This window comes from Gasterosteus aculeatus, chromosome 20, assembly GCF_964276395.1.
Source record: "Gasterosteus aculeatus chromosome 20, fGasAcu3.hap1.1, whole genome shotgun sequence".
In the NCBI taxonomy this organism is placed as follows: domain Eukaryota; kingdom Metazoa; phylum Chordata; class Actinopteri; order Perciformes; family Gasterosteidae; genus Gasterosteus; species Gasterosteus aculeatus.
The window spans coordinates 8,341,173-8,361,672 of NC_135707.1; the positions used below are offsets into that span (position 1 = coordinate 8,341,173).

The window sequence follows — 20,500 nt, forward strand, 5'->3', positions numbered from 1 at the left end:
TTATTTTTAAAACAGTTTATTCTTAATATGTACATACAGAAACAAATATTCACATACAGTTGATAATTGAAAACAGACACAAATATTAGGATAATACACAACGTTTGTAGTTCAACAAAACTGCTACAATGTCGGCTCTGAAAATACAGTATTTACAAACAAATGCCACATTTTTCCGATATAAAGATAATAAAAGATAGATCCCACGTCAGTAGTTTGGTGAGATGGCCGCATTAATATCTTTACTTTTTCACTGCGTTTCTTTCTCTCTCCTCCCGCTCATTGGACACGGTGTGAACAATTGTCTCCAGCGCAGGGTACCGAAAGATGCCTTTCCTCTGTGGAAAAAGATACACAAAATGTACATTATTTTATCTGATGTGGGATCATGTACGTGTTTTGCAACATCAACAGGAAAATTCTTTTTTTTAAACTTAATTATATGAGAAATTGTTTGATTGACATTCCTTTCAAATAATGTTCTTGAATCAAGTGACCTCTCAAAATGCAATAATTTCGAGATTTAACATTTTTCATGGAAAAAGTTGGTTAAACAAAGAAAATCCTATACAACTGTCTCCTTCCTTATTTGTTGGTAAATTTCGGAAGATTCTTACCCTTTGGTGGTTCTTGTAGATCTGAGCCAAAATCAACAGCATAACAAGGAGGAGAAAGCTGAGACCCACTGTAGCTGCAGTGTTATGTGAGACACTCGTAGGTTTTTCTCCACTTACACCACCTGTGGGGAAAATCAATACAAAAACAGATAGTCAGATGAATGCCAAATGTTATATTTTTGCCAGGGCCTCAATTGACAAATATCAATACACAACAGAAGGAGCAAACTTACTCATCTGCTGAATGTGGTACGTCACATTTCCCAAAAGGCCGTCCTTCCCGTAGAAACGACACGACCATTCACCCTGGTTCCCCTCGGACATTGTGCTTATATTCAGAGTCTTCCCCTCCAGGATGGGCCCAACTGATCGGCTGCCTTTGAGGTCATAGATCACATGAACCCATTCGTAGTTGGTGACCTCGCCTGTGTCAGTCAGTTGGCAGGTCAGCGTCACAGAGCCTGTGTTCTGGGACTGGACGCTGCTGTGAACTGAGAGAAAAGCAAAGAAACAATGAAATGCGCTGTTAAAAGCAAGAAAAAAAAGGTTTCGGCAGATTGAACTTAAACTGAAACCATCTAATTTTACCTTTGGCCACGACGAGCTGCATATTTCGAGTCAACCGTTGTCCTTTTATCACGCCAGAGCATCTGTACCTGCCCTCATCCCCCAACCCGACCTCCTTCAAACTGGCCGATTGATCGGAGGGGAGCGGAGAAAGCGGCCCGGAGGCAGAGAAAGAGGCAGGGAGGCGACCGGGAGCGGGTTTGGTAAGAAACACGGCTTTCAGTTTCTCCCAGACCGGATCAGAGGGGATCAAACCGGGGGAGAACACACAAGGGAGCGTGACCGCAGATCCCACAGCAGCGTACACCTTGGCATCGTCTCTTGGTGGGTGGATGACCCCTGTGAGAGAAAGCGAGGGAAAGGTTAAGAGAGAAGGTCCAAAACCAAACTGAGTTGCCGACGCTGATCTCTTGAATCTTACCCTGCACGCTCAGAGTAGCAGAAGCTCGTCCCTCTTGGCCCTTGTAGTTCACCACACAGGTCCAGTTTCCCGTCAGTCTCCCGGTTGCCTTTTCCATCGCGGCGGTTCGAGTGTTAGAGGCGGCTCCAGTCTGAGGCTCGAATGGACTGTCGTTCAACGTCCACCTCACGAGAGCTTCTAGAGGCCAAGGAGTCACGTTACAGGTGATCGAAACGTCGCTCCCCCATATCGGAGCCGATGAAGAGACGGACACTGAGAAGGACACAGACACGGATGAGGTTACTTTCTGAGGCAGATATAACCAGTCCTGATTTTTTTTTGTTTTCTGAAGTTTTTTGCCATGAATCAAACATTTTCACGAGTGGGTGGATTTACTGTCTTGGCATGTTTAACTGCTTCTTTATCAATTAGTTATTGATTCCGATCTTCAAAACTGATTTAACAAATTCATGGAGTGATGAAAACGTCTTTGTTTCACCGTGTTTCTTACCTCTAGTGATTCGGAGTGTGACTGTTTTTTCAATGACCTGGACTCCACGTTCCACCCTGCAAGAGTAAACTCCTCCATCCTCCTCCTTCACATTGTCTATTTGCAAGCTGAAATCGCCGCTTTCGAACATGGTGTGGGGGCATCTAACGCGTTGGGTTTTTGAAGACCATGCGTAGCCCCAGTACTCCAGACCACTCTTTTGCTTTCTCCAAACAGTGCTGTGGGCAGAAAACATCACAAACAATCCAGAGTTATTACTATGTAGATACAACTTTGGAATTGAAGGAAGGATGGTGAAGTGACAGTTTGTGGGATCTGTGGGTGTTTGGAGCTGGATGGACAAAAATAAAATGGGGAAAAAAGATTTTTTTTAAAGTAGAGTCTGCCAACATGCGGTTTTGTCTTACCTTTTGCCGTCTTTTCTCCAGATGATGGCGGGGATACGAGCGGACGGCGGGCCACATTTACAGGGCAGCACAGCTTGAGAGCCGGCTTCAGCAAAAACTTCAGTTACTTCACTTTGTGCCCCTGTCGAAAGAAACAACATAGGACATTTACTTCAGATAGAAAATATGCAAAAAAGAATAGATGCATGTCATTGGGCATTTTATCAAACCAAAAGACAGCAGACGATTCTGTAAAAAAAATCATATATATATACCTGACAAATGAAAGGTCATCATCCCAAAGAGGAAATACTCCAACAGCATAATTTTGTTCTTTTTTTTGTTTATTTGTTAAAATGTTGTAATCTCTAGCTGCTCTATTTTCCGACGGTCTTTCTTTGCCCAATGTGCTCTCTAGTGTGTTTTTTTGCGAGTTGAATCGATGAGGTATTTATATGAATCTGTGGGTGCCAAAAGGAGGCGGAGCTCCTGGTGGTTCCTCTAACGATCATCTGACTTCCTCTACAAGCTCGGCTTTGATGCGGTCTGTCTTTGTCAGGCTGGAAACTGTAAGACAAAGATGTAAACAGGGAGACCCACTCCATCCCACGGATTCTCTCTTATTCTTTCCGTTTACTTTTTTTCAGATTAAACAGTCAGTGTGACGATATCAGACAGTATTCAATTTGCAAGCCAAAGGTTCTCAAGTCTCAAGACCAAAGCACAATATAGAATATATACAGAATATGTGCATCTTACTGCATTTTCCCTTAAAATATAGTTCCAATTTAGAAACACTTAGCTCAAAATCAGCTGTGAACTACTTTTCAATCATCTCCACACATGCATTGAATGTTGTGTGTTTAGAAAGCACATTCACAGAAGCTCAGTTGTTGCTTTGAAACCGAAATGGCAAAACTGCTGACTCCAAAACACCCTGTCGCGTCTCCTCCGTCACTACCAGTCAGCCCAGGTTCAGAACCGCTGCTGAACCCACAGCTCTCATCCCGATCATCACCACCACTAGTTTCATGAGAATGAGGCCATCCCGTAATATGGTGTAGTCTTCTGATGAACATTCGTGAAAGTGAATCATCTCCATGCGCACTTTGTTTTCCTTGTTGTCGATTCTTGTTCTGTCGCTGCGTTAGAAGCAGGCCTCCTGCGTCAGTCAAATGTTTATTGGCTGGCCTCCATTTGAGCAAATGCAGTTTATTGTAAACACCTTAAGATTGGAAAAAATAATGGTTGCAGTATCTCAGTCTGTGTTTTGAATACTTATCGCCATGATTGATAACTATTAATTCCTGGCTGGAATTAATAGTTATCTATTGTCTGGCAGGAGTATAAAAACGTTTGATAAGTTGTTGTACATGAAATGCTGTAACGGCAAACAGGTATCATGAATGCATTTGCAAAATAATGCAAAAAATGTAGGTAAACACTATAGATAGACAATGAATGACTATATAACAGAACCCCAATTGTGCCAATTTAAAATATTTCCACACATGAGTCAGATTTTAGTCATAGTCTTCAGTTCTAGCTTAGTTTCCGTTAGTATAGCGGTTTTTATTTCTAATCTATGTACCTCTTTTGTGATTAATAATGAATGAAAACGATCAACATCCATCCATCCATCTAGTTATGTTATGTCTGTCTCTCGGTATATCCGACTATCTAAAAGAAAAGCTGATATTACTTTGTAAATGAAGAACGGCTTTTCAGTCAAAAAAAAGGAAGAAAAAGAAAGACATTAATATATTACACACAACACATTTTCTTCTGTCAATCTAGCATTTATTTAGGATATAAGAATATGTGGAAACTTAAAAAAAACAGTTGTTAAGAAAAGTTCTTAAAAACTACTATATGTAGAAACCATAGCTAGATAGACATTGAGCTACAAACTGTCATACAGATGAACTGCTGAACGGATTCACCTGAGAATATGGGGGTGGAACCACAGAGCTGTTTTTCTTCATTTAGATTTATTTTCCCTGGTAAAAGCCACTTCGCTGCTGGGTGAGTGATGCATCAATCTCAAACCTTTTCATTTCACCCAACCAGAACTCCCTCCTTGGCCCAAATAATTTAAATCTGTTTCATATTTCTTATTGCTGTGGCTTTAGTTTGGTGTTCTCCCACAAAAATATATTGGGGGCATTTGTGCATCACTCATCGTGAGGTGGTCTTTCCTACAGCAGATGGTGAGTCACCTGTATCGTACATGGAAACAACTGGGCTCTGAACACGAGGGAATGCAGATGATTATGAGAGTAGAAAGAGTTGGAAAATAATCAAATCAGATGGCCCCCTTTTGAAGTTTAGCACTAGTTTTTTCCTGTCAAGCTCTCGTCTCTGCATCCGCTATAGTCAAAAAAAATTATATATTCAAGATGGTTCTTGAATCAGCGTAAACATTTATTAAGAACACTGAGGCTCCAGTCATTCTGACTTATAGCAAACACTGCTGTGGTTTAATTTCAATAACTGACTGATTAGATCATGTGTTTGTGTAGGTGATGAGAAATGTAATGTTCCATTGTGAATTACTGGCAGAGGAAGCCGAGATCAAATCCTGCTGTGCTCAGACTTTTGTTGTTGTTGAGTTTAGCCAGCGTGTTGTTCAGTGCTGTTAAGGGTGAAGATGGAAACATGACTGAATGTGTACATAATACATGTTTCTTTCCAAAGTATGACATTTGTGTGAAATGCACTGTGTGCTAATCTTTCAAAAATGTTCCTGCTGTGGATCAAAGTATCTCAGCGCTGAGTTACTCCAAAAGAAAGTAAAGAAATCCACTTTTTGTGCAGCATTATCGTTTTAAATTAGACAATGAGACAATTTACAATTACAGTAAGAGATCACTTCTCTGAAAATCATTGTGTTTATGTTAAAGTTAAATGGAATCTAATGTCTAATAATGGTTTGTCTGGTTTGAATTTCCACACAAACCTTAGTAATAACGAAATTAAGACGATATCAGTTGACATAATATTCCATTCTTTTTTTCACAACACTAAAATTGAAAGTATCAGTATATGCGCTTGTGCGTGTCTGCATGTCTGTGCGTGTCTGTGCGTGTGTGTGCGTGTGCATGCACGTCTGTGTGTGTTACGAAGTCAACCTTCTCCGTCCATGTGTGTGTGGACAAAACAGTCTTGACATTTTGTCAAGGATGAAGTGAAAACGACTATAAACAGTTATAGAACATAATGTCATTTATAGAAATCTCAAAGGAAATATTTAGGAATTACACACTTTAAGGAATCTTGTCTAACCTGATGCACAGTACAACTGAATAAATCCCTCATCACGGGCAAAAGGTTAAATTCGCCTGGAATTGTTTGCTTTATTCTGAGACCCAGCTCATTCCTTTGTGTCCTCTGTGGTGGACATTTTGGTTTTGCACCTCTCCTTTTACTAATTTGAGTTATCCTATTAATTCCTGCTGTATTTAAAAGAGTTCCTCTTCTTTTCAACACAAGATGGAGTCTGTATTAGCCAGCACATTTTATGAAAAGTCAAAGGGTAAGTCAAATATTACCTAATCGTGGCCTTTTTTCCCATTATATTTATATCTTTTCTTGTTTATTAAGATGTTAGGAATGATACATTTGGTTCTGAAAGCATTCAGCTATTTGTTTTTAGTCCTTTTATGAATGTAAATTACAGTGGACACCAGGACAAAATGTGTGTATTTAATGAGTCAACATTGTAGGCGGCCGAATTCAAGCAGAGAGGATACTTTACGGGATAGTTGAGGGAGAATCAGATTTGGAGCTTTCAGATGAGATGAGGAGGAGTTTGGAGCTTACTAGTTTATTGTTGTTTTTTGGGGTTGTTATTTCTTTTTTGTCTTTTTCCTCCTCAGGTAAATTTCTATTGCATTGGAGTGTGGAATAAGTCCTCAAGATAAATAAACTAAATGCTATTAAACTAAATGATAGAGCAAATATTCTATTGCAAGTGGAATTCAGATGTCTAACGAGGTCCATGTTACATTATTGAAATGTACAGTATGAATCCGTTTATAGTCGGCAGATGCAGAAAACACCCACAAGCCCAGCTTTCTTTTTTATTGTATTTTGTTGCTCCTTCTGTCTCTTCCGCCTCATTACAATAAAAAAAGATACGGTATATCTTTAATCTTTAAAGACTTAATTATGAATAACATATAACCCTATATTTCATATGCATATGAAAGGGCATACATTATATTTAAGTAGCCCTCAAAAACTAGATTGTGTTTAAAAAGAATGCTGTAAGAATTATTTATACATCGTAAGTGTTATTTAAACAGAGGTTAAGACCTACTACTTCCTTTATGATGGTAATACTGAAATAAGCACAAAAGTTGTACAAAAGTTTAGAAATTAATTTGACCTATCATGACAACCATGTTTAATCAATTGTAACTTATTTATTCATTGCTATTATTGATGTTCGTTTTTTCTGTCCTTAGATCAACATTTATTTTTTTCCATAAATATGTTTCTGTGTTGTTTACAAAAAATACAGAAATCATTTATTTATTAAAACCATTTCTACTGTGGGTGGCAAATCATTTCTTTATCTTGGGAATCAGATTTGATTTTTGGGGGATGGAGACTTTACTTTTTACTGTTCTCATTACCTACTGACCTCTGGTGGCAGACGCGGAGCACAACAATACATCACATAAACACAGCAGCGTTGAAAACTCAGTGTCTACATTTATAGCAATAATGAAAAGTAAATCGTCTGGCTTTCCATCTAAAGCTCAGTACCCGAATTCGGCATTATTTTTATTATAATTAAAAACATTTATTTTTGTTTACTCTCAATCTACTCTCTTGAGAGCTGATGGGAATCGGTTGAAATGCCCCCAAGCTTAGTTTTTTTGTAAAGAAATGGATGAACTCAAAATGATGTATATATTTATTTAATAATGTATTTAAATGTCTCAATAGCTTGTATCGCAGCCAGCTGGGGGCGGTGATGTGCATCTAAGGTGGATCTTCCAACCACCAATAAGCACTAAAGACGAAGAAGAAGAAACCATAGAAGAAGAAAGCCTGCCTAGCCGTTGCGATGCATTGTGGGATATCACGTCAGTAAGATGGAGGTGGCCTCTAAGAGCATGTTGAAGACTCAATAACGTATGAAGTGTTATATGTCAGCATACAGAGACGCTGTATGTGTTGTAGAAATTAAGATAAACGTGGAACAAGATCGTAGCCGGACGTGGAAGCGGGTAACTGGCAACTTTAAAGTCCCCATTAACGTTACTTCATTTGATGTAGCTAATGTGCTAGCCGAAGCTAAGGGTCAATGCAAAGATCCTATAAAAGCTAGAAACGTTTAAGACATAAGTTCGATAATACACATCGAATAACTACTTCGCCTGAGAAAACTGAAGTTGAACGTTCTCATGTTTGTTGTAGGAACGATGTCTGTTCTCGGAGTTTTACTGAAAGCTGGAGCGTCCTTCTGTCAGTCTGCTGGGTCGCTGCTCGGCGCAGCCAGAACCGTCTCTACCGGTGAGAAGAAACCTCACTGAGTCTTCGTGTAGCCGAACCGTTCCGCTTTTATGCCGCTGCTGCGGCAACACGGATTCAGCCTTTATAACTTTGCACGAACAAACATTTCCCACAGGTTGTTTCGGTCTTACAAAAGCGCAAGAACCAGACTCTACGGGTCCAAAACGGGTACAATGACTGAATAAATCAAAATAAGAACCTTGATTTCAATTTTAAACAGCGGGAAGTATTAGCTGACTTGAGACCAGTTTACTGATACGGTTTACTTGATTTTATTTCTCGTGATGTATATTCACATGGGGCCATTTTCTTCTCAAAATAATAAATCTAATAATAAATCTAATTGCATTTCAGAATTTCCTGAGTGATGTCTTCCAATTAGTTTTATCCGAACAACGATGTAACATCTTCCAGTTAAAAGTGTTTTCTTCTTCAAATGCTAGTTCATTTTTTGTTAACTGTTGTATCAATTACTGTGGAACGTTTATGAACTATCTGTGTAAAAAGTGCTGCATAGTGATGTGAATCTATGTGCTTTCTTTAGGCACATGCTGTCAGATAAGGATGCATGCTATCCCTCAGCTGAAGACGGTGGACAGGTGGACTGAGAAGAGGAGCATGTTTGGTGTCTACGATAACATCGGCATCTTGGGTAACTTCCCTCAAGTAGTTGATGCTTAATAAAAATAGGTTTGGACTGTATACTCCAAACATCTATGGATTAATTTGTTTTTGGTGTGATTTAGTTAACTGAATATGTTTGACTGTTTGGTTTATGGGAACGTGGCCTAATACTGACTTCAGAATATTTGTATGCAGTCAACTACATTCTGTAGAAGATGTTTAGGGGATACTTTGAACGCATTCGTTGAGCTTGAGCACTGGCTCAGATTGTATCTTGCTGAGCTTTCTGATCTCCACACTGTGTCTGCAGGTGACTTTAAAGCTCATCCCAAAGACCTCATTGTGGCTCCCTGCTGGCTGAAGGGTTTCAAAGGCAATGAAATGCTGCGTTTAGTCAGGAAGAAGAAGATGGTGGGCGATCGAATGATGACTCTGGACAAACACAACTTGGAGAAGAGGATCCGCTTCCTCTACAGACGCTTCAACCGCACTGGCAAACGCCGCTAACGTTGAACAAACCATACCGTCAAATACATTTGACAATAAGGACCGTTTTAGTCAATCTGTGTGATGTCATGCTGTTGAACTTCTGTAAAGACACTTTTTTTTTTAATTGTCAAATTCATATAAAGGCAAGCTTTGTTTCAGAGCAGCATTCTTCCTGTTCTTTGGTTTAAATGTTTTTGGATTGGGGAGTTAACACAATTTTGAAAAACAAGGATAGAAGGAAGTCAAAAAGTATCTGCTAAAAATATTGTATCTTAAAATCTTATTTGTGACGGGTTTCTAAACATTGCTTTGATTTTGGAAAAGACTGAATAGTTAAAATCAGAAAGGTTGCTACATCCTAAAATACTTAATTTCTTTGACAATAACAGGCAGAGTTTGTAGTCTGAAGGCTCAGTATCAACTATATCGGTATAAACAATTAAAATTAATACACCTTTGTTTTGATAAAGAACATGTCAAATTAGTACTGTAACAAGTAGGCAAACCAGATATAGGCAATAAATAGCAATTCTATGTTGGTGCTGATAAATTGGGACATACAGTGTGGAAAAAATGTTTAACACCATAAAGAAGTTAATAAGTTTGTATTTGCATAGTTCATAGTTTACTTTTGTACGTAAAAGTTGAGCAACTTAATGTATCCACACACTAATCACAGCGTAGACGTACACGTTAATATTGTTGCATGTGAGCAGAATTAGTATGTAGCGGAATTCGTATGTAGTACGCATGCATCCCCTTTTATATAAAAACATCTAAACATGGGAATGTAATAAGCTCTAAGATACTGTGCAGTGCTAGTAATGCAGACAAATGAAAAAGATTGCGGTTATTAACGTTGTGCGTGTAGACTACCTGGCACCACCCCAGCATAAATTGGTGCCCCGTTTGCGTCACCCCGGGTCCCCGAAAAGTGCAGTGACGCCACTGCACAGGCAGGCATCCGCTGTACCGCAGTGTCGTCCTGCCGCCCCATCCGACGAAGAGAGCTGCAGCACTGCAAAGTGTAAAAGGAGAGAGGGGGGGTGGAGAGGGGGGAGGGGGTAACGCACCGTCGTTAGGAGTCCAAGTCCAGGCAGGAGGATAGACGCATTATTGCAGCAGCCTTCAGAGACACAGCACTTTACACGAGCGAAACTACCGCACTTCCCTCAAGACGCACATCCGATTGAAAGAGGGAGGTGTGGAGCAGGAGGACGGGGGCGGAGATCAGAAATCAAAAGACGCACAACTGATTTCTCGTGACTGGATGACTTATTTTTCCCTTCTCGATTTTGAGATTGCACGCATTTACCATTAGCTTTTAGAAGAGGCAACTCCAGCGGGCAGCCAATCAGCGCTGCGTCTCCGCACCCAGGAGCGTCGGGACTCCGCATCGACTGCGTGCAGCCCTGCGGGATTTATAAACATCCGTGGATTTCCGCTTGAATGGATGATCTTTTAGAAGTACTTCTCCCCTGAGCTCGCGTCGCTCCCCCTCCGCCTCCCGCCTCCCGGTCCGCTCACCCAGTGAATTATCGCTCGCTACGTTGCGGTACTTTGTTGACGACTTCCAGTGCAGATGCACCGCTAGAGGATCGTCTCCACTGCGCAAAGACCGGCCGCCTGCCCGCTGTCAGTGCGGCACTTTAGTTACTTTGCTGATTGTGCATTTCGCATCGGTTCTTTTTGTGTGTGATCTTGCTGTTTTTTTCCTCCTTCTTCCTTTTCTTGTTGTACTTCAGACCCTCCCTGTCCTCCTCAGATCCCTCACCCCCCCTCACCCCTCCTCGCTGCCTGTGAGCCAGTTCCAACAGCTGCATAGAAGATGTGAGTATCAATGCGGCTTTTCCGTTGCGCTTCTTTCACGTTTTCAAAAATACGAATAAATATCATGCCTAAGCTTCGATGAATAAATCGCCTGTATATTGCAACCAATTCATTGTTTTTTTAATGGTGGGGGGGTCGGACTAATCTGATTTCTTTCTGCTTGATGGGTTTTGCTGACGCAAGGGAAATTTTCCGTTACACCATCACTAAATTATGTATTGGAAGTTTTAATGCTTCCACTGTAAAGCCTCGGTGTTGAACTGCGTGTGTTACAATAATTGCACACTGCCGTTTAAATAATAACATATCTTTGTTACACAGTATATTGCGATTCTGCGAATTTGAGGTCACCATCGCTCATGTTTGATGAATGATGGTTCATGACGTTAGGACATTCTCGTTCCTTATGTACAATCTGGTTTTGTCCTGTGATTTGTGCTCAGTCAACGAAAAAAGGTCTCTTCTTTCCCCAACTTCAATTCGTCTTCCCCTTCCTTGTGCTGCTTCCCAGGTCTGCCCCGGATGCTGCGGCCCCAGGTGGAGCCCCTGGTGCTCCAGGAGCCCCTGGTGCTGATGGAGCCCCGGGTGGTGCACCTCCTGGCCCACCCAATACTTCCAGCAACCGTAGACTACAGCAGACACAGGCCCAAGTCGAGGAGGTGAGCCAAGAACATACTGAGATTCTGCACCAAAATGTGATGTTAAATGCAATGTGAAATGATTGGATGTGTGGACTTGATCTGAACACGAGTTGATTTGTTGTCCCTTTTCTATCCGTTAACATCTGGTCTGCTTCATATGTAACCTGTAAATGGATCAGGACATTTTGCTTCCGTTCTTCTAACCTAATTTTTCATCTTTTTCGTCCTTCCTCCCCATCGCTGCTAAATGCCGTCTCATCCTGTGGGCTAGGTGGTGGATATCATGCGGGTGAATGTAGACAAGGTTTTGGAAAGGGACCAGAAGCTTTCAGAGCTGGATGACAGAGCGGATGCTCTCCAAGCCGGAGCCTCCCAGTTTGAAAGCTGCGCTGCTAAGCTAAAGAACAAGTACTGGTGGAAGAACTGCAAGGTGGGCACATTAGTGCTTTTCCCATCACACGCATTGTTGTTACTGAAATAAAGTCAAACTGCGACCACAGTCCGAATTAACAGTATTTCTATTATATAAGTTGTGCATGGATATATAATATGTACATGGAGCTGGTAGGCTTGAGAAGATGCTCAGCGCATTTATGTTAACACATTGAACTGCTGCTCGTATGAGGTGCGCCGGGGCAAACTCACAGTATCTGTTCTGGTGACTCGGGGGGGCGACACGCTAATCTGTTAATGAGCTGCTGTGGAAGCAGATGCTTTGGGGAAAATAAGCCAGTCACTCTAGAGTTTTCAGTTTGTTATAATAATTGTACGATTCCTTTCGGTTTGAAGGCATCGAACCAACAGACGGACACAGTGTCTGAGAACCTGTTATAGTAAATGTCACTGTTTCCTCCTTTCAGATGATGATCATGATGGGTATCATCGGAGTCATTGTGGTTGGAATAATATTCTGTAAGTAGCATTTTCATACCATTACAATTTTGGTATATTTATTGACAAATTACTTTTATGGTTTTATAAAGAGATACGATGATTAAAAAAAATTAGACGATCATGAAATGTGTTTTTCTTTCAACATAAGAGGATCATATATGAAGAGAATGATCCCGTGTAGATGGGAATTTCTCGTATGGTGTTAGTCAGTAGACAATAGCTGATGACATTGTCATGCTGATGATTAAGATGCTGAGACCGACATTTTTATGTCTGACCTGCATGCTTCTACTGTGATAGTTGACGTCTAATGCCACTAAATAATGGTTATAATGCTAATTGCCACATTTCTTTATTAAAAAAAGCTCCTGTAAACTTCATACAAAACCGAGACGTCAGCTGACTGTTGACTCATTTCTTTTTATTTTGGAGCGATGCCTTGAGTGAGCCAGATCCATTAGACTAATGACTTGCACTCCATCTCTTCTTTATTTGCAGTGTACTTCTTCTACTGAGCTCAGCCCATCCTCACAGATGGATATGGACTTAAGAATGAGATGAGCGGGAAGAGAAAGAAAAAAAAAAGATACCCAAGCGCCACTCCTTCCCTTTTATCCGTCCTCTCCTTCTCTTCACACAGTCTTCCATTGAACCATCTTACGCGGCAGTGGCGTTTATAGGCGTCTCTGTTCTCTTTGTCCCTCTGTCCCTCCCTTCCGGTCGCTTTATTCTACTGTTTTGGTGTCTCACTCACTCTGTCCTGCCTCTGCACCTCATGTATTATTGAAGGACGCAGCAGATGGAGCGGAAGAGGAAGGAGGGGAGAAAATCCTTGTTACACGGGAACACACAAGAATGAAGCCCTTTGAGCCGAGCCGGGAGAAAGAAATGTAAAACGTTAACGTCGTGGATGAGTGCAGGGAGGTTCAACAAGAGTTTGCAGTCCTTTCTACCTAAGATTCGCCAAAGCTTGTTCATATTACCTTTTTCGAGAGTCCTACATTTGTAAGTTGATACTGACACGCGTAACTAACACGCCCCTTCTTCTTCACAACCGCTACAATCATTGCTACTTACTAACACGCGGTCATGTTAGATTAGTATAAGGAACATTTTAGTCGTATGTCCGTGTGTGTATTTGTGATCCAAAGCATTGTAGCCAATAGCTGGTTTCCATTAGTGAGTTTTTAGTTTCTTTTCTGGCCTAGCTTTCTACACGTACAGTAACAACAATGAGTGAGAGTGTAAGGAAAGGAAGGAGTGTTTGGGGATAAGTAGTGTACATTTTGCTCTGTATAAATAAGACTGATAAATAGTTATTGATAAGGTAGTTGTCTAGCTATGCTTTACTTCACCTTGGTCTTTGAGCGGTCGTGGAAGGCTTAGTGGCACAGCGACGTGCACACCAGGAGAAACCGACAAGCAGCTACTAACAGACAATCCACTCACCGTATACATTTACTGACCCAGAGGACGTCTCGTAACTCTGACTTGGACAGAGTAATAGCCATAGACAGATGAATGTGAAGCAGCACATTACAAAAAAAGAAAATATGTAAAAAAAAAAAAAATAAGTCAACTTGTTTTGGAATGTTTGTTTGATTGTGGTTTAAGTTGAGCAGGTAGATGAGAGAAAGGACACGATTTAGAAACCAAGAGCCACCTCGGCCATCCCGTCCCGAACCCTGTCACTCACGTGCAGTAAATGCAAAAGGAGTTGGTTTTGTAACTTGCATGGCAAACTGTGTCCATCATTTGTGTGATCTGTGTATTTGCCACTTCTGAATCTAACTGCCGATTGTACATTGTTCTTTTGTTAGTGGTTTCAATTAGTTGTGTCTAATGTCTTTCTGATCTGATTATTACTGCTTATGCAACGCAATGATGCTCAAGAGTTTGCCAAATTTAATTAATTTATTATTATTCAGAGACAGCAAAGAACCATAGTAAACTGCTAAAACATTAATGTATGGATAGAACAATAGTACACGTATGTCAAGAGTATGCTCCTGAAAATGTGTAAATTCTTTCAGGGTTTGGGAGGATGAAAAAAGAAAACTTACTTTTGTTTTCTTCAGACTGATTTTGAGAGTTAATAAAATACAGATGCAGAATTGTTGCAGTTAGTTGTAATTATCTGATGATATTGTGTAACAGTATTATCAGGCGATTACCACAGATATGGGAACATGTTTTCTGATTTACAACCTGAATATGCAGTGAGACGATGCAACCGGATTTGCAAAGACAAATGCATGCTTTACACTTTTGCTGATGCCAATAAATAAATAAAAATAAAAAACTTTTGGTATATTCTCTTTTGAGCCAACTTACTTTAACTTATCTACAAGAGACACCGGTTTCCAGATTCAATACAAGAAATGCATTGATATTACAAATTTCAAATACTTTTAACAATGATCCAGAGTCACAAAATCTTACTAAATGAGTAATTATAATGCAGCCCGAAACCAGCCAAGGATACTATGGAGAAATGAAATCTTCCAATGAAATCAGGAATAACTCACAGATTCGCAAATGACACATGGAAAAAAAGTCACTCTGGGCTGAGGTTTAAATTAGGAGTATCTCCTAGAATATAGCCGCATAATTTAGCTCATGACCTGGTAGAAGAAAAGCAAAGTGACGACCAGGAAACCCAGAATCCACCAATAGGAACCTGTATAAAGAAACACACAAAACAGGACATGGGGTTATTTCATACAGTGTTGTCCTTAAGTACACGATACAGTGCACAGAATATAATACAAATCAACATAACATGATCTTTTTTAATTCCGTGTCACAGCAACGCTGCAGCAGTTAGACATCGCAGCCACAAAATGACTACCTGGTTCAGGACTTTCTACCACCAGGCTGACAGAGAGAGGAGCCTGCAGGGCCGGGTGAGACACCCTGCAGGTAATAATAATCCCAGGGGAGACCGTGGAGGCCACAGAGAGATGAGATGAGAGGGAATAAGTCCCATCGCCATGCTGTCGGTGGCTGGACAGAGAGCCCTGATCCGGAAGCACCGTGGGCTCCGTGTCTGCAGGAGAGAGGGACAACCACTCCATCTGAACGGCAGGAGAAAATCAGAGAAGGGATCAAACGGGCTCTGGAACAAGATGGTATTAAAATGTAAAAATAATTTAAGAATGAGGCATAACATTATTAAGAATAATACAACCAACAAAGTAGGTAATACATATAAGCAAGTAAAACATTTGAAAAGAAATACAATATAAATCAATTATAGATAATGTTAAATAATTATAGAAAATATTTCAATCCAAAGCCAAGCTGAAGGGGTAAGTTTACGTTTAAAGGTTTCATCACTTTCAGCTGCTCTCAAATCATTTAGAGTAAATATAAATTGTTTACAAAACGTAGTCAAATCCTACCATATTAACATCTCATGAGTGTTTTGAGTGCTGATCACAAAAGATTGTCTCATCTATTCAGTTATTCATCCAGTTGCTAATTCTTTGTCCAAATCGTAGCACTAATGTCCACTTCAGATTTTACACCAGTGGGCAGTTGTAGGACAAACATTCCCTGTGGATGCTTTGGTAGTTCTTTTTACCAGAACAAGAGCGGCAGCATTAGGCGGGATTCTTTTTTGGTCTTTTGTTTGGACGATACTTATTTGATGTTGGACAAACAACTACACTTAAACTTAATGCCTGACCACCGTAGTCAGCCAAGTTGACGTATTTCCTGTCTCTACTTCTCTCAGGCTTTGTGGTATTATCAATAAATGAATGATTAAAGCTTCCTGGGATTTTTGCCAAGTTGTTCACTAGCAGTAAAAGGAAAACATTGAACATGTGGCAGGTTATCAGCTACTTCTAAGAGAACATAGTCGCACACCTGAGCATCCAGTGGATAATAGTTAGCGCAATAGCAGCTCAGCATCTGAGAGGACTTTGTGTTCAAAACCAATTTCTCCTCTGAAAGGGACACGTGAGGTGGTTCTGAAACAAACAAAATAAGCAGAAAATGAAGAGAGGGACTTTTAGTGGATTTTTCTGAACTGAGACACCAGGGTGAAACTTACGAATAACCTGGAGTTGAATGACCTGCTGCGCGTGAAAAAGGCCAATGCTGACGGTACAGATGTAGGTCCCCTCGTCCAGAACCTTCAGCTTGGTCAGAATCACAGAGACGTTACCCTCTCCAGCAATCTGGGAAGCATCCATGCTTGATCCAACCCTCTCTGCATGCGCTGACGACAGAAAATGAAACAGGATCTCAAAATCGTCTTTGATCGCTCTGGCAGAAAGTACTTTATTTGATAAAGAAATCTGCGTAAAATACACAAATGTGGGAGGACTAGAAGAGATCAGTACTGATCTGACATTTAGCTGTGGCTGTTGAAAGTTTAAGTTTGATTAGCATTAGAGCTTTTGATCAAACAGAACAAATGAAATGTTTAAATGTTAATGCCTTTGAATTTGACGTACATTATATTAATTTAAGTAATTGAACACACAAACAGACGAGACTCGGGGTTAACAATTAAAACTCATCATAAAATCAAATAAATAGTAGTCATCTATTCATTCATGTCTGTATTTGTCTGCTTAAACTCATCCTTATTCTGTGGTTTGACAGCTAATTTCATCGGCTTAAACAATTCTCATTCTTCAACTTGAAAAATCTTTTGTTGTTCTGATGCATTACTTACAGACCAATGTTTTACAAATCTGCCAACCACAGATTTGTAGAGTTAAAGTTAATATTTTAGTGCTAAACAGCCACTTGACAAGAATAATTTTGCAGTTATGAAACTTGCCAACATTGTGCACGAAGCCTCCCTATAAATTGGCGTTTTGAATTTTGAGCACTTCCATGCCAATGAAGCATTGTTGCACCATCATCATCATCATCATCATCTTCATCAGCGCTGTCACTCTCACCTAAAGTCGCAGGATAAACCAGAAGAGGTTTGGCCCACCTGCTCCCACAGCACTCACCCACTGCGCTTCCTTCTGCCTCATCCAGCCGGGTCTTCATTTCGAGCACTTTCCACCCTTTCCCCCTGTGCTGCAGTCGCCATTCAACGGCCACCTCCTGCGCTAATGGTATCTCTTGCTGCTTGAAGCCACAGTCGAGGATAACGTCGCCTCTCAGAGGGGCAGACACAGACTTCATGTGGGAATACACCAAGAAGATCACTGAGGGCAAAAACAAAAGAAGAAGAAGAAGTGGTGACATGAACAATTCAATGAGAAGATGAAATGAGATATCGAAAGGAATTTTCACACCAAACTCCAAAACATATATATCTTTCCTCTATGGTGCTTTTCATAAATGTATCTTGTTTCTGTACCAGTTGCTTTGTTTTGAAGATATTAGCCGTCGAGTTGTTCCCCAGCTCTCAAATGTAATAGGGCTGCATGGCGCTTGGCTTATGATGCCGAAAATGCAAAAAAGACACAAGCCAAGCGTCATTTGTCCCCTTTATATTGGAGAAAAAAACGATATCTCTGTGTCGACCTGTCTGATATCTCCACAACCAGCAAACACGCATTAAAACAATTTACTTAATATCTAAAAGTAAAATCTCACCCTCAGACAGAATAGTTCCTGACCGGCTGAGAGGCAGACCCAGTTTGTTTTGAATGAGGGTCGACTGATCCTTCTCTACCACCAAAGTCTGCAGAATCAAGGAAGTGCCGAACTCCACTCCCTCCACATCAAGGGACACCATGAAATAAGTTGATGCTGGACTTTCCTGGGATCCGTGAGGAGAGTAACGGCTCATTTCGCACATCACCTCCTGCTCATTGCAGTCCGCGTGGAGCAACAGATGTGCGTTGGGGATCTCGGGTGATGACACTGCAAACGAGGGGATGAAAGGACGAGTTCAACACAAGGATTTGCTTATGTGATACACCGAACCGTAAATGTAGAGAAGCCGGGGACGACCTTTAACTTCCAAAAGGATGGCGTCTGGGTCTGGGATAGATGTCGGCACAAACGGAGTGAGTGTTTCAAGTGATTCGTCAGAAGGCACCGGGACGTCTCTTAAGATGAGAGTGGCTGGGGTTCGCGTGAGGGATGTCCCCCCTCCCATTCCCTCCTCCACCAGGGTGCAGGAAAGTACCACATCTGCAACCCCGTCAGCTGAGAAACAAGGGGACAAAGAGTCAAGATTTACCAATTTCAACATTCTGAAAAGGTTTACATTTTTGGCCACAATTGAGTAAACAAAACTACTATAAAACATTAATAAAAGGAATGCGTCATTTATTTTGTCTATTACTAAGGATGTTGTAAATGTGTGTTGTATGTTTAAACTGCATGTTCAGATGTAAGACTAGTTTGATTCTATTAAAGTGTGCAACAACACTTTCAAATTCACAGAGCTGAAATATGCTCTCTTAGACATTGTAAAATGTTCTTACCACAAACGCACGTCAGGAAGAATCCAAACAAAATAACCACGATCATCTTCATGGGATCTTTTTTCGTGGGATCTTGTTTCCGCGTTTTTATTCCGTAAGGAATAGTTTTAAGTCATCAGAGTACAACACCGAAACAAAGTGAAACAACTGCAGTGAACGCAAAAGCACCGCCGCACTTTCGCTTTTGACTTCGACACCTGACGGCAGATCATTGCACCGCTGTCGTTTGAGTATTTACAGCCTCCCTCCGTCACATCGATCGCGCGAACAACCACGTCTATTTATCCCGATATTAAATAATCGTATAACAAACTGTGAGCTGGACGGTGAACAGGAACTCGGGTTCATGCGCGTAACGCAGCAGTGGAAGGAAGAAAATGAAAGCAAGCCGACGCCGTCATCCAATGAGAGAAGAGCGCAGGGCGCGTCATCGGTCACCATGGAAACGAGCACAAGCCTTCATCGCTCGTGTAATTAAGGGCATGGTAGGAATCTTTGTACGTTCTACCTTTATATGCTTCAAAGATATGTGTATGCAAACACTATTTGCAATAGACTTCATCTATGAATGTGTTACTAATAATAATATATTCAAAATAATGGTAGTATCCTGAGGTCAGCTACCTCAGGATGTAGAGTTAGAAAAGGGGTAGGCACAAACATAGACACATATCCGTCATGCGGACACAAACATGGCTACAAACGAACAATAATGTGGCACCATACCGTCTGGATGTGACCTCTGATACTACTGTAGGTGTCACCAGGGGGACATCGTGGTTTCTGTAAATTATTGGTTTTGCATTTTAGCATGGCTTGTTTTTACATTTTAGCGTGGTTTGTTTTATTACATTTTTGCATGGTTTGTTTTATTACATTTTTACATATTAACCCACCTTTCAGTAAACTACATGCACCTGGAGGGACTAATCAATTACAGAGAGCCCTGGCCAACCACATTACACAATGAAAGGACCTCCCCTCTCCAATTAACACAGCTGCTATAAAGGGCACTAAGCACGGCAGAAAGAGGAGGGCCACAGGAAGGGAAGCCACAGAAAGGTGAAGCCACGGGCAGGGGAGCCACAGGAAGGAAGGCCACAGAAAGGTGAAGCCACGGGCAGGGGAGCCACAGGAAGGGAGGCCACAGAAAGGTGAAGCCACGGGCAGGAGAAGCCACAGGAAATCAAGCGAGAGGGCGGCCAGACAACGGACGAGCAGGCAGGGTGCAACGAGGAGAGGAACGAAACGGACTGGACACCTCACCCAGGAAAGGAACGGAACCGGAAACAAGAAGAAAGGGCAAGACCGATCAGCAGCAGTGGCTGGTCGAATTCTTAAATCTTTTTAGTACTTTGTTCCAGCTGGACTTTTAATATTGTAGTTATTTATGGGTTTTTAGTTAATAATAAAATCCTCCTTTTAAACCACGCTTTTAAGTCTTGTGATCCATGCTGTTCTTCCTCTGGTGAACAAGAACCTGTTTTATGGAGACCTAGACTCCGCAACTAGGTGGCGTTGCTGGTACCTTTTTTATAAATGTATCTTATTTTTTTATTAGATTTTAAGTCCCCCGCCTCACAGGGCTGACATAGGCTGTAA

The 20,500-nt window shown here is 41.1% G+C and overlaps 4 protein-coding genes across 4 annotated transcripts; 2 read left to right on the top strand and 2 right to left on the bottom strand.

Moving 5' to 3' along the window:
- Positions 1 to 2,923, bottom strand: lag3 (lymphocyte activating 3). Its single transcript, XM_040165776.2, has 8 exons — positions 2,757 to 2,923; positions 2,503 to 2,623; positions 2,096 to 2,313; positions 1,606 to 1,857; positions 1,206 to 1,523; positions 851 to 1,108; positions 618 to 739; positions 1 to 338 (listed from the first exon to the last, which is right to left on the bottom strand). Exons 1-8 carry the CDS (start codon positions 2,803 to 2,805, stop codon positions 243 to 245), a joined length of 1,434 nt encoding a protein of 477 aa, XP_040021710.2. The 5' UTR covers positions 2,806 to 2,923; the 3' UTR covers positions 1 to 242.
- Positions 2,924 to 7,512: 4,589 nt separating this feature from the next.
- On the top strand, positions 7,513 to 9,283 carry mrpl51 (mitochondrial ribosomal protein L51). The gene is made up of 4 exons (XM_040165851.2): positions 7,513 to 7,721; positions 7,912 to 8,007; positions 8,552 to 8,659; positions 8,942 to 9,283. The coding sequence occupies exons 2-4, from the start codon at positions 7,917 to 7,919 to the stop codon at positions 9,136 to 9,138; spliced, it is 396 nt and encodes a 131-aa protein (XP_040021785.1). The 5' UTR covers positions 7,513 to 7,721; positions 7,912 to 7,916; the 3' UTR covers positions 9,139 to 9,283.
- A 781-nt stretch (positions 9,284 to 10,064) lies between these two features.
- On the top strand, positions 10,065 to 14,439 carry vamp1b (vesicle associated membrane protein 1b). Its single transcript, XM_040165855.2, has 6 exons — positions 10,065 to 10,755; positions 10,866 to 10,950; positions 11,462 to 11,609; positions 11,863 to 12,021; positions 12,452 to 12,503; positions 12,984 to 14,439. Coding segments are annotated over exons 2-6 (378 nt in total). The 5' UTR covers positions 10,065 to 10,755; positions 10,866 to 10,948; the 3' UTR covers positions 13,001 to 14,439.
- Positions 14,381 to 19,308, bottom strand: tapbpl (TAP binding protein like). The gene is made up of 8 exons (XM_040165805.2): positions 18,899 to 19,308; positions 18,420 to 18,617; positions 18,060 to 18,329; positions 17,465 to 17,665; positions 16,546 to 16,713; positions 16,359 to 16,462; positions 15,337 to 15,562; positions 14,381 to 15,165 (listed from the first exon to the last, which is right to left on the bottom strand). Exons 1-8 carry the CDS (start codon positions 18,948 to 18,950, stop codon positions 15,098 to 15,100), a joined length of 1,287 nt encoding a protein of 428 aa, XP_040021739.2. The 5' UTR covers positions 18,951 to 19,308; the 3' UTR covers positions 14,381 to 15,097.
- Between the last annotated feature and the right edge of the window lie 1,192 nt (positions 19,309 to 20,500).

Excerpts from the sequence above, each read along its gene's own strand:
- vamp1b (XM_040165855.2), top strand. Across the intron at positions 11,610-11,862 it reads CACAGGCCCAAGTCGAGGAG|GTGGTGGATATCATGCGGGT; the intron begins GTGAGCCAAGAA and ends CCTGTGGGCTAG. Across the intron at positions 12,022-12,451 it reads ACTGGTGGAAGAACTGCAAG|ATGATGATCATGATGGGTAT; the intron begins GTGGGCACATTA and ends TCCTCCTTTCAG.
- lag3 (XM_040165776.2), bottom strand. The coding sequence starts at position 2,805 with ATGCTGTTGGAGTATTTCCTCTTTGGGATGATGACCTTTCATTTGTCA. Across the intron at positions 1,524-1,605 it reads TGCTACTCTGAGCGTGCAGG|GGGTCATCCACCCACCAAGA; the intron begins GTAAGATTCAAG and ends TTTCTCTCACAG. Across the intron at positions 339-617 it reads TCTACAAGAACCACCAAAGG|AGGAAAGGCATCTTTCGGTA; the intron begins GTAAGAATCTTC and ends CTTTTTCCACAG.
- mrpl51 (XM_040165851.2), top strand. The coding sequence starts at position 7,917 with ATGTCTGTTCTCGGAGTTTTACTGAAAGCTGGAGCGTCCTTCTGTCAG. Across the intron at positions 8,008-8,551 it reads AGCCAGAACCGTCTCTACCG|GCACATGCTGTCAGATAAGG; the intron begins GTGAGAAGAAAC and ends TGCTTTCTTTAG. Across the intron at positions 8,660-8,941 it reads CGATAACATCGGCATCTTGG|GTGACTTTAAAGCTCATCCC; the intron begins GTAACTTCCCTC and ends CTGTGTCTGCAG.
- tapbpl (XM_040165805.2), bottom strand. The coding sequence starts at position 18,950 with ATGAAGATGATCGTGGTTATTTTGTTTGGATTCTTCCTGACGTGCGTT. Across the intron at positions 18,618-18,898 it reads CTTCCTGACGTGCGTTTGTG|CTGACGGGGTTGCAGATGTG; the intron begins GTAAGAACATTT and ends CTTGTTTCTCAG. Across the intron at positions 16,463-16,545 it reads CATTCAACTCCAGGTTATTC|AACCACCTCACGTGTCCCTT; the intron begins GTAAGTTTCACC and ends TGTTTGTTTCAG.